The sequence below is a fragment of the Melopsittacus undulatus genome, unplaced genomic scaffold, assembly GCF_012275295.1.
Source record: "Melopsittacus undulatus isolate bMelUnd1 unplaced genomic scaffold, bMelUnd1.mat.Z mat_scaffold_280_arrow_ctg1, whole genome shotgun sequence".
In the NCBI taxonomy this organism is placed as follows: Eukaryota; Metazoa; Chordata; class Aves; order Psittaciformes; family Psittaculidae; genus Melopsittacus; species Melopsittacus undulatus.
Window position 1 is genome coordinate 1 of NW_022994208.1, and position 12,848 is coordinate 12,848.

Below are 12,848 nucleotides of genomic sequence, written 5' to 3' on the forward strand. Positions count from 1 at the left end.
CCTTTTTCCTTTTTATCCTATTATTGTTTTATTAATGCTGCTTTCATTCTCACAACTGCAAATAACCTTTTCTACAAGTCCCAACATTTATCAGAACACTCACAGGTAGTACCTCACAATTACAATCAGTGTATCCCGAGCGTGCATAATATATTCAAGAACAATACTTTCATCCTCTCAATAAGATACACTTTATAATTTGCCCCAGACCTCTAGTTAAATTGTTTAGCTATGTCAAATCGTTTCCCTATAAGGTGTAAATATAGCAATAATATTAGCGCAGGGCCCAAATATAAGTCCCCAATCACATGATAGCAGTCCGTAGCTAAAGTGGACACAAGTGGTGTTCCAAAGGTGAAACATTACAACATTTTTCATACCATGACCTGCCCGCCTCATGATATTTCTTACGTTGATCTAACCTTTTCCTGAGTTCAGACATGGTGTCCTGGACTACTCCAGTATGTGTCAGCCCAAAGAACAACATTCTTCATTGAGAGCTACACATAACCCTCCTTCCTTTAAGAAATAGATCTAATCCTAAACAGCAATCACTATGTTAAAATTTTCCACAGACCCTCCTTCTTGAGCAACAGGCAATCTAAAACACACGATTCTGATATAATTGCAGTTTTCATTTTAGTATTTTGCTTTGCAATTAAGCCTAATGCATTTTTCTTTTTTATTACTACTTATTTCTACACACTTGTGACCTTATAATTCTATTCAAACATCCATTATAGGATTCTGTATCCCCGGATGCTCTCTTTGGCCCAAGTTGCCAAAATCATGAATAGATATTCATTCAGGTGGCCACTCTTGTCTTTCCCTTTGTAACTCTCTTTTATATTGTTTTCCTCCTTAATAAGAAGAAAATAGGTTGATCATTCCTAATATACATGAACCTGTCCAATTTTGGGGTAAAATGCAAAATTATTTTACCACAGATTCAATAAATATCCATTTGGAGTAGGCCAACTGTTTGTATGTTAGTTCCTTAGTCCAGTTACTGAATGGTGATTTTTCTATGGGATTTCCCCCATCTTCCCCAGTCTTTCTTTGCTCTCTTCCACATATAAACCCCTTCACAAAGTAAATTTCCTATGGTTTTACACCATTTTCTAAATTTTTCAACAACCTTTTTAGATTATATCCGTTTGCAAGATCCATTGTTGTCTCCTTTGTTTCCTTTTCGATTTTTCCAGATTGTAGGGTCGCTTGTATTACTCTCCATTGCCTCCCAGGCCCATCTCTTTCCCTGGTTAGTTCCCCTACAAACATAGCAGTTAGTTACATTCAATGCTTTAGATATTTTTCAGCAAGATTTACAAGGAGATTTTTAGGCAACTGTGAGAATTTCATATTGGACTCCAGTTTTTTTTTTTTTTTTTTTTTTTTTGATCTAATACTAATAATCACAGCTGGGTCTTCCCCAGTTCCATATATTTTAAGTCCAATTTTAGTTACTTGCTTCTGTTTCCATTTTTTTTTTTTTTTTTTTTTTTTTTTTTTAAATCTATGAGAGTTAAATTTATTGGATTGCAGGCACGGGTTGTACAGTTATTGTTTGTTTGCATTCTTGCTATTGAAGCTTGTAAAGTCTTACATTGATAATCACATCCCTAGCCTGCAGTATCCCAGCATACACAAGACCATCCTTTTCTTCCACAGAGGTGTGATGACTGATACCTAGCTGTTTGATTAGGTACATAATCAGGATTTATATGACATTGGTATCCACCTGGGCAAATATATTTTGGTTGGCTACTGTAGTACTGCCTCCACTCTGAACTTCCACTATTAGTATCTAAATCATCATCTATAATATCACATGCATCAAAAATTATTGACAGTGAGGTACTCAAATTGGTTATAACTTCACTTGTTCCAATTAATTTCCCTTCTTCTGAATTTGTTCTCATTTCTACCCCAATACAAGGTTGGAAGTTCCTTTGGATCATAACACACAGTTTTGCTTGTTTTTCCTGACACAATTCATACTGGGGTTGATTATATATGCAACTGCCTATCTTTGTTCCTTTGCATTCATAAACAGTGTGATATACCAAGGTTTTAGAGGTTATTCTCCTTCATCTAGTTGTGGTAATACATTCAACTATAGTTGTTGTGAATGTTTTTAAAAGCCACCGCATCTTCTCCATATGGTTCCTATCAGAAACGACACCAAAAGAGGTCCGGTCAGGATCATAGTGCTCAGCGGTCACAGCCCCAGGGGTTGCAGCCCTCGGCAGACCTTTTCAGCTGCAGCACCGACTCCCTCCGGTCTTGCCCTCTCTGGTAGGTTAAAGGTATATTCCCAGTCGGCTACTATGACAGTAGTATTTGACCCACAACAACTGTTCCAACGAGGTGGTAATTTCACACTGAATGCAAAAAGAACTGTAACAGATTTCTCAAAAATTGTTCATGGTCTCTCCTATGAGTAATAATATGCTTAAAACAATTGGGACACTTGGCTCTAATATACAAATTGCAGTGTTTGCATATAGGAGGACATGGACTAATACTGGCCCTTATCCTATGGTTTCTTAAAATAATTTCAACTATATCTTCATTTCCCATATCAGTTTACAGGAGTCAATATGAATTCTCTCAGTTACTTATCCAAGTCCTCTAGAGGGTCAGCTTGGCGTCTCTGGGTTCAGTCACAACTTTCCATTTTTTATGGGTCCTTTTACTCGAGACGCGTGTGTCCACCTTTTTCAGCAGCTCTTATCGCCGTTTCTGTAGTTAAAAGAACAAGAAATGGTCCCTCCCAACGAGGGGGATAAACTCCTTCTTTTCAGCTTTTATGTAATTCTAGTTCTAATTCATTCACTGCAGCAGCCCATGGCACTCCCCTCCAGGGCAGTCTCACTTCCAGGGTCCAGATTCCCCATAGCACACACACAGATCCGGTTCCACAGAAGAGCCTACTCCCCCACCTCTGTTCAACATTCCTTCTCCCCAGTTTTAAAGCAACCGCTTTCTTTTTATCCACTTCCATGTTTCCTCCTTTACTCCCAGTCCACATTTATCCAACAACCCTTCAGTCCCATCTATCAACATGTCTGTTTCCATTGTTTGCTATCCCGGCACCCATCCCATGCTCAAACACAGGAGCTGCTCGAGCTTCCTCCTTTTAACATCTTAACTTCTTAACATCTTTCCCCAGTATCACAATCTGAACAACATCTCTTTAGCTTTCAGTTTTTCCTGTCCTTTTCCAAATCCAAAATTAAGGGATCAGGAAGAGGTATATTAATTTTGCACTCTGTCATATCTGCATACATTACTTCATTCCATTTTCCTTATCACCTCAAAAACAACATTAATTATAACAATGTATAATAATTCAAAGTTCCATTTTAGGTAATTTTTCCTGATCTCTAAAGTGTATGAATGTCAGCATTGGTTATAATATTTTTCCAACGTTTTCTTGTTTACAGAGGCCCCAGAAAACCCTCTCAGTTCTTTCCAATGTGCCAAATGTAACCCAATGGGCTTTTCTTCAGAATTTCCTTGTCTTGACCGGCTCCCATTTCAGCCAATCTTTTACAGATCTCTATAGCTTCTCTTTCCCAGTACTCTGCAAATGCACTTATGAAAATGAGAGCACCTACACACAAGTTGTATGATATTTTTTAAGGGGTCAGTACAATAATATCTCTGGTTTCTGAAGATCGGCTCCCCTGTTGTTAGATCATAGTTTCGGTTACAGCAAAATTTCCTTTACAATCATGCCTCTTCAAATTTTCTTTGATACTTTTTTTTTTTTTTTTTTTTTTTTTTTTTTTACAAACCCTTTCCCAGTTTTTCTTTTTAACCTCCCAGAACTTTTGTGGCTTTTTCCACAAAATAATCATTTTATTTCTGTTCTCAGAGAATTACCGATTGGGTATCTATAATTTAATGGCTGTACACACACAAGAAGATGCACAGGACAAAAAAAAAGCAGCGAGAGGGGCAGGCGGACACTCCCCCTCCGCCCTTTTCTAAGCTGCTCACAGACAGGACACACACAGGGTTACACAGACAGGACAGCGGGAGGGGCAGCCAGGCCCCCGCTCACAGACAGGACACACAGGTGCAAAAAAATATAGACGCTTCGTCCGTATCGGCCGCTCTCCTCGCGGAGACACGGAACCGCGGATTGGGACTCCACACTCGCTTTGTAGCTATGCTACGTCTCAGTCACACAGAAACACAAAGTTACACATGGGATCCCTCACTCACACTATGGTTCCGCTTACTCTCCTCACGGTTCTCAGAATCTGAGATACAGCAGAAACCTGGTGGGTTCGCTTACCCTTCACCTGCCCCCCTAGCAGGTCCGTCCTGGCTCCCAAAACTTGGGATACAGCGAAAACCCGGGCTCACCCGATCCGCCTATACATATGTATTATCTATCCCCGCTTCGTATTATAATGAGCCAGAAGGTCCTTTGCACTTGCGCAGTGCCCCTTCTGATCATGGGCAGGGTTTCAGGATGAAGTAAATGAGTCTCCCTCTTTAAACTTTACACCTTTTAATCTCCAGACATGGACTTAGGGTTAGTCGGCGCCCAGTCTGCTTCTCCTGCCGCTTATTAATAGGACCAAACACCTGTGTTTTTGTCATGGTCTTAAGGCTTGATCGCCCAGTCTGCCTCTCCCGGCTTATCAGCAGGACCTTTCATCTGCTTTTGTCAATAGAATTAGCATCTGCTTCTTCCCCTCCAGCAGTAATCAATGCCTTGGCAAGATGGCAATGGCAGGTATTTAGGACAGACAATACTTTTGTTTAAGCATAGGAATTCCTTTAACTTCCTTATACAATTTCTCTGTATTACCTCCCTGTACATTGGTTACCCGTGTATCAGTTTCCCCTTTTTCTATAAAGTGAGTAAATTCTTTTACTCTATTATTTATGACAGACCTATCCATGTTACCTGGAGAAGGCCTTGGTTAAGTATATCTCTGAACCATCCAGTAACTCCTTATCCAATCCACTTCCAACAATTTTAAGCTTTTGCATATTCTCCTGCAGTTTTCCCAGCTTAGTATGGATTGATTCAGAATGGTCAGATTACTTTCATGCAGCACATACCTTGAAATCCTCAAAACCTTTTCTGCAAGACACCCACTGTATCTTGCAGGATTCAGACCATCAGATGTCTGCTGCCTAAAAACCAAAACTTTTTCTACGAGACACCCACTGTGTCTTGCAGGATCCTAACTACAAGATGCCCACTGCCTCCTGTGATTGTAAACCATAGGACGCCCGCTGCCTCTTGTGCATAAAACCTTTTTGTACAAGACACCACTGTGTCTTGCGGACCCAAATATCGGGTCGAATTTTTTTTCTTTTGCCCATACTTTCATACAGTAATGGACCATTTTTTCCCTTATTCTTTTTTCCTTCCTGGGACGGCTGAATGTCCCAGTACTTTATCATTAACCCCAGGGGACCGTCCGGTGGTGCATCGGTGGGCTGCTCCCTGCTTTATTCTTAGGATCTCTCCTTGGATCCTTTTCTGGGTTATAATTACGACTCTTACTCTGACCCATTGTCTTACTCCGGGGACCTCTACCTGGGCCCGTCTTCCCTCCCCATATCTTAGTACAATATTCTATCATTTTTTTGCTTATCTTTCCCTAGGGTTTCAGGGAAATCTCTCCAATTATCTAAGGGGTATTCATGTGAGTCGAAGGCTTGCTGCCCTTCGCCCCCCATCTTCTGGAATATCCACAAATATACACTCACTCGCTCCCCCTTGTTCCTGGCCCAGTCCCTCGCGGGAGATGGAAAACGCAGTACTTAAGGGTCCACACTCGCTTGGTTCAGTATATCGAACCTCTCATTCGTTATATTCCAGGAAACCCAATCCCGCCCGAACGGCAAACCTGCGAACAATTTCGCCGCGAACAATTCCGCTCTGCGAATTTCGCAATATACTTACGCGTCCTGAGTCTTCGTCCGGACTCCCGTGCACAGAATTTTTATGGGATTTTACCGGTTTTTCCTTTGCTCATTATTCTAGAATTTAGGTTCGCCGGTAAGGTTGAGGTAGGCTGTTGGTCGCGGGGCCGCGAAATGTCGCGGGGCGCCTCCCCGGAGGACCAAAGCTCACCATTCCTATCCGAGTCACGGCACCAGAAATTGTTATAAATTGAGACCACAACGGATCATAATCCAATTAGAATTTTATTAATTATAGCAAGTAGAATATGAGCAAAGACAGCGCTGGACGGCAGGGGAGTCTGCGCTCCGCCTACTGCCGTGCTGAGCAGTTCAAAAAGCCCTCCCTTATACATCTTTTACTTCCGTGTTCATGACGTAGTTGAGGTACTCTGCGCATGCTTCAGCTGTTGCTAGGGGGTCGACCTCTGCTCCCGGTGGTCGGTGAGGCCGAAGTAAGAAGTCTTCCTCCTTTGTTCCATAGTTGACCCTTCATTTATGTCCTTATGTGGAGTGGTTTGTCTTATTTCTGCCAGTTCCTGGAACATCTTGCAAGCCAGTTTCTGTAACACCTTGTGGTCATCTTATGTTTGCATAAACGGTTTCTGGTTTAATTGGTGTAAGCGATTGTGGTTTACCTTATCTTGCATAAACTGTGTCCGTTAACTGTGTGCATAAGCAATTTCATATCTTTTGTTGTCTAACCTTTATATTGGGCTTAACATATATATATACCTAACATATATCTTAATAAACAATACCTTATTCTTTAGTTTTCACAAAAGGGTTAGAAGTGACCAAACACGGGTTAGAAATGGCAGAAAGGATTTAGAAATAGCAAATAAAACAGTTTAGAAGAGGGCATAAACGAGTTAGAAACAGCCATGTTACGGCTTCTTCTTGGAATCAGGGCTAAGTAGACACCTCTGTCCCTGCAAGTGCTGCCCGGGGCTGCCAGGAAAGCCGATCTGTGGAATAGGCTGTGTGTGTTCTGGTCTGTGAGCCCCCCATCAGCTACAGTACAGGTGAAGTCTTGTCACTGGAAAATGTTGAGCAGATAATACCCTTTAGTGAGCTAGAAAGCGGCACTAACGCTGCCTACCTGGCAGGTTAGGAAAGGCAGATACATTTGGGGTTATGCACACCAAAGCTCTATGTCCTGCTGTGGTTCGAGTGTCATTGCTCTTAGAGGTAAATGGAAAAGCAGCCTCAGGCCTCCTGCTGGGCTCAGGGATCCATCAGCTGCACCAGAGCAGCTTTGCCTGCAGGATGTGATACTTGCTATGCTGGTAAGTGACCAGTTCAAATAGGTTGAAATCAAGGTGCATTTGCCCAGAGCTGGGTGTTACTCGCATTGGTACTGGTACTTGTGGCAGCAAACATTTACCGTGACCTTGAACAGAGCTCAGTATTGCAAATAATAAGCCAGTTTTCCCCTCCCTGGCTGCATTAAAAACAGGCTCCTCCAGATGAATTTAACCTCACGTCAGTGAAGCACTTTAGCTCAAGGTGCCAAAGACGAGCTTCGGCATGGGCACAATGCCACCAGACACACCAAAGAACGTGAGGATGGGAAGCCCTTCCCTGAGAAAGAAGGGTAACTGTGGCCTTGGGCTTCTAAAGAGACCCTCAGCAGCTGTAGGGAAACGCCTGCATTCCCTGGGGTTCTAATCATAGGAGCACAGAATGGTTTTGGTTGGAAGGAACCTTTAAAGGTTCCGGCCCTGCAAGGGTTCACACAGCGTGGAGACGAGGCCTCAGTGCCATGGGGCAGTGGTGGCCTTGGCAGGGCTGGGGAATGGCTGGACTGGATGAGCTTGAAGGGCTTTTCCAACCTGGTTGATTCTATGACTCTATGAATCTAAGACCTATTTACCAGAAGGAAGTCTTACCAAGAGTTCCTGTTTTTTATCTGTGGCAGATAGTCCAATTAATTTATAGAGGTCCATAAGGTCTCCTAGCATCCCATCTGCTAGGACAGGCAGCTGCATGGCAATAGCTGCTAAACAATGGCACATGAGAATCCTGGCAGCATCCTGGGCGCTGTGTAGCTGGGTCAGCAGGGATTCAACTACTGACTGGCTCAGGTGAGGACGGCACTTGACCAGCTTCACCATGCAAGTTAACGTGATCTGCAACTCACACAACCAACAGGTACAATAAACATAACGTCTACTTAAAGTTAAAGTTTAACTTTAAAGTTAAGTTACACTTATCTGCAAGTATGGTTGCAGAAATAAAGAAGACAAATACAAGAAATTCTAATCTTTCTCACACCACCAGGCTTTATAGAAAAATAACTGGGTAAAATTAACAGAAGCAGCTTATGAAGTGGGTAAATTAAAATAATAGAGAAGTGGTGTAATCCTGTACATTGCATTCCCACCTCCAAAGAGCAAGCTGTGTCCTTTGTCCTCCAGAGACACCTCCATGCCACGTTCAACTTCATGTTTTATTATAGCTGTTCCTCTGAGAGGAGTATTACTGTAAAACTTAAAGCTGTCCTAAGGGAAGACAATAGTAATGTCACCTTTAAGGTTGCTTGAGCTCCTGGACTGTCATCTTGACTACAAAGAACAAGTAGAGCTTCTAAGCCAAAACCTGCATCTTGCTCCAAAGGCAGAAGATCTAAGAAAAGGAAAAAAGAGTAAGTTAGTTCTCAGTTACATTTTCTGACCACAGGTGCTATAACGTTTGGACTGGTGTTGCATTCATGACCAGTATCTTCCCAATACCTCTGCCTCACTTTATTTTGATTAGAAGCAATTCTGCTGTTCCATGTCTCAGGTAACTTATCCTGCAGTCACACCAACTGTGGCATTTGTAGAGCATTAAGTCTCTGGACCAAGGCTTCTAAATGCCCTGTTATTCTTTTGCAACAGGCTTTGTGCAAAGAGTTTTCAAAGGCTGACAAACAATTCTAAATCAAAGATGGAATCTTTCTAACCATTCATAAAATCATACAGAGTGTTCTCTGCTAGATTATAGGCCCCATTCTCCCAAACCAGCATGAAGAATCAGGCAGATTTACAGACAGGTTCTCAGACATGACCAGTTAGCACATGTTAAGTGCATAAGCCTAACTGCAAACAGACACATTTCACTGTCCTTGCTCTCATTTACCTTTTTCCTGACAAGAGGCTGATATATTAGTCAGAATTCTCACACCATGAGCTGCAATGCCACGGTTATTATGGTAACAGCACTCCTGTGCCAGTTTTACTAAATCAAATGACCTTGTAGTTGTAGTTGCTGTTCCTAAGCAAAGACAAGGCAAGCAGGACATAAGTCAGCACAGTCTGCAAGTACACCACAGATCTCTTCAAGCACATTTCTACAGAAAGTCTATATTGATTTAGGATTATTTCTTATGTTTAAAGGACAGGATGAAAACATCTCTTTCTGCACACACACAGAGGCTCTCCCTCCATTCCTGAAGACTATACAAGTTAGAGGTAAGAAAGAATATTTGGGTCTAAAGGCTGATGTTTCAGGGACTCGGAGAAGTATTACCTTAAGAATTATTATATCTCATTAAAAAAGCTGGTAAACATATTAAGACATGCCAGAATGACTGAAGAGGATGTACTATTTTTCTCTGCTTCTGCAGCCCATGTAGTTGGGCTTGTAATAACTCATTAGGGCAGTCTGGCTTTTAAAGAAAAGAAAACCATGTGATCAACATTTTAAGAACAAGATAGCCTGAATCACTTTTAAATGTCTACTCTCTTTCTTCAAAATACAGTCACAAGGCAGAAAAGGTTCACCTGGTACTGAAGCAGGTCATTCCCACAAATGTGGCAAAGCTTCACTGAGCCAGGATAATATGCCAGCCCCACACTCACACCATTAAGTCTTCATGCTACTCAAAAACTATGCAAATCCATGGTTTCAAAGCAGAATGCCGGACAGCCACTTGGGAGGCATTACATTTCTTCATTCAATGAAGAAAAGTTGAAGAATCATAGAATCAACCAGGTTGGAAAAGACCTTTAAGATAACCAAGTCCAACCATTACCCCAGGATCGCCAAGACCACCACTAAACCATACCACTGAGGGCATATAAGACCCAAAGGTAAGAAAATCTTTCATAAGGCACATTAATCACAAAATCAAGAAGAAAATCTTAGACCATGACTATTTGTGGGTATGCAAGTATCCCATTTTAAGTTTACATATGATGAACACATTCTGTCTCTCCCTTAGTATGCTGAAGTTCAAAACCATTTTAAGAACACACTACAAAATGTTCAGATGAAACTGATTATCAGTAGACAGACAGGTCAAAGCATCCCAAAATGCCAAAGATAATAAGCTGATCTTGTTTTCTTACCTGGAGCAGTGCTTGAAGTACTGTTTAATGGCAATGGTCCCCGATAACACGGAAAGAACAGACAGCATGCCCAGCTTCAAGCTGTCGTAAGGAGTTTGAAAGAGCAGATTCACAGAGTGCCTAAAGAGTAGCAGGAGAAAAGATCCAGAGGAAGGAAGTCCCATGAGCCATCTGTATTCAAAAGTTTGGTTGCACTTGGCTATGAAAAGTTTTGAGAGTCAAATAGACTCTACTGAAATTAAAATCAGGAGTCATGTCCTGAAGCATCTGTTTCAATAGCAGACCTAGGACATACATAGCTTGCAGAAAAAGGACAGCGGGTTTCAGATGCTAGGAAACACCAATTCTAAGTCATTTCTTACTTAAAAATCAGTTGCAAAAAAGTTATCAGTTCTCACTGATCCAAATATTGGTAAAGATGATAAGACAGTTCTCCAGTCTTAGAGACATGCATGATTACAAAGTTTGTTTACCTCCAAAATTGTTCTTCTGGAAAGAATCCTGCAACTAATTGCAAATTTCCCTAACAAATTATAGCCTAAAAGAATGCATCAACCTGAATGTTTTCTCTGCTCCACGTATGTGGTGTCTTGTTGGCCAGCAACTTTAAATCTTGGATTGCAAGTCTCTTCACAGCTTTCCTGGGGTCATTCTTCAAGTACTGCAACAAAAGCTGGATCTGCAACAAAGTAAATTCACTGTTTGAGAGAGATGCTACTAGAGGGAAGGTCTTTTTAAAGGTACGTGTGATGGAATTTTGAGCATACACAGCCAAAACTAACTCACCATATCTGCCCGATGGCTCACCACATGGAAAAGCCACTGCTTAGGCTGCAATGCCACAGCAAGCTAAGACAGTCTGACAGCTGATTTCTACCATGCTGCTCTGCTTGTTCAAACATCCTTCTCTATCTTCTCTCACCCTGCACACCTGAGAAGCCTCGAAAGCTGTTTTGACACTCTCAGAGCTACCATAAAGTATCTCCAAGAAGTTCAGTAAAAACCCTTATACTGTTGTGATTATACTACTAGCAACTACTGAAGCTTATCTGGGTGGCTGCATGATCTGCAGTTAACAGACATCAACACAGACACCTTCTATGTGGTTGCCAAACCCTAACCCTAACCCAAACACCCCAAACCCCTACCCACCCCCTCTGAAGCCTTGATCTCTTATTAAATGACACTAACTACATGTCCCTTGTGGTGTTCTTTTCCTGAAACTTCACAGAGATGGAAAGATGGAATAGCCAGCACATGAAAAAGCACGAAGATGCTGGCCATGCTTTTGCTTTCCATCCCCACATTGGCTTATCACTTTTAAGCAGCAGTGGCTGTTCTGTTACAGAAATACAGCCTAAATCACCAATCTTACCTCATAGAGGTAATAAATCGCCACTCTTTTACTCATTAAAAAAAACCCGAAAGCCTAGGGAGTGTTCTAATGTTGTTTCAGTTGGCTTAGATTCCATACTATTGAAAGCATCCTCTGAAATATAGAAATCAGCCACATCAAAAAAGAAGTTTCAGACAGATCAATGTTACTAGTTTAACAGTAACAGACATCAGCCTTTCATAGCTGTGCAAGATGGAAAGAAAGCAATGACTTTCGCGACTACAAGGACTAGCTAGTCTCAAACGTCACTGTGCTCAGACTCGCTACCTGCGGCACCGAAAAAAGGGAGCGTGTGCTGCCACCGTGCGTCCGAACGGCGGTACTGCAGGTGGTGGAGGTGGGGGGGGCGGAGCGGCTCCGGAAGCCGCTCGCTGCTGCCGTCATGTGTTCGGTGCAGACGGGAGGGGGGGCCCGCTCTGTCGAAAATTCAGCATTGAAATGGGGGGCGACGGGGGAGAAAGCGGCTGGGGGCCGCTGTCCGGTACTACCGTGTGTCCTTCGGGCGGCAATCAGCGGCAAACCGGGTCGGGAAAGCGGAGGTGCGGCGCCGAGAGAGGACTGGTGCTGCCATCATGTGGCCAAAGTTCGGTACTGCACACGGTGAAGAAAGGCGGCTGCGCGGGTGGCGCCTCAGCCAATCAGAGGAGTGGGGGGGCGATGACCGAAAGGGGCGTGGCTACGAGCGGGTGACGTACGCCGCAGCCAATCAGGAAGAGTGGGGGGGGCGCTCTCGGAGAGGGGCGTGGCTACGAGCGGGTCACGTGAACAGCAGCAAAATCAGAAGAGTGGGGGGTGCCGCCGGCGCCGGGCGGGACTAAGCGTGATTGACAACCGCCGTAGCCAATCAGAGGAGTGGGGGGGGGGGGCGCTGCAGGCGCCGGGCGGGACTAAGCGTGATTGACAACGGCCGCAGCCAATCAGAGGAGTGGGGGGGTGCCGCCGGGGCCGGGCGGGACTAGGCGTGACTGACAAGCGCCGCAGCCAATCAGAGGATCGGGGGGGCGCCGCCGGAGCCAGGCGGGACTAGGAGTGATTGACAAGCGCCGCAGCCAATCGGAGGAGCGGGGGGGCAGTGTACAAGCAGAACGGAAGCGGGGCGGGACTAAGAGTGACTGACAGGCGTCTCAGCCAGTCGGGGTGCGGGTTGTGCCGCCGAACCGGGCCCGGACCGTACCGTA

General features: G+C 43.6%; 1 protein-coding gene and 1 long non-coding RNA gene across 2 annotated transcripts; both read right to left on the minus strand.

Moving 5' to 3' along the window:
- Positions 1-7,757: 7,757 nt before the first annotated feature.
- On the minus strand, positions 7,758-10,342 carry LOC117438417 (integrator complex subunit 7-like). Its single transcript, XM_034073942.1, has 5 exons — positions 10,338-10,342; positions 10,275-10,285; positions 9,064-9,198; positions 8,471-8,568; positions 7,758-8,072 (listed from the first exon to the last, which is right to left on the minus strand). The coding sequence occupies exons 1-5, from the start codon at positions 10,340-10,342 to the stop codon at positions 7,809-7,811; spliced, it is 513 nt and encodes a 170-aa protein (XP_033929833.1). The 3' UTR covers positions 7,758-7,808.
- Positions 10,343-10,373: 31 nt separating this feature from the next.
- On the minus strand, positions 10,374-12,261 carry LOC117438418 (uncharacterized). The gene is made up of 3 exons (XR_004550778.1): positions 12,159-12,261; positions 10,831-10,953; positions 10,374-10,394 (listed from the first exon to the last, which is right to left on the minus strand). It is a non-coding gene; the product is annotated as an uncharacterized lncRNA (long non-coding RNA).
- Between the last annotated feature and the right edge of the window lie 587 nt (positions 12,262-12,848).

Bases quoted from the DNA above. Each gene is read 5' to 3' on its own strand.
- LOC117438417 (XM_034073942.1), bottom strand. The intron at 8,569-9,063 runs GTAAATGAGAGC...TCCTTTTCTTAG, and splicing joins AGCCTCTTGTCAGGAAAAAG to ATCTTCTGCCTTTGGAGCAA. The intron at 8,073-8,470 runs GTGACATTACTA...TGTGAGTTGCAG, and splicing joins GAGCTCAAGCAACCTTAAAG to ATCACGTTAACTTGCATGGT.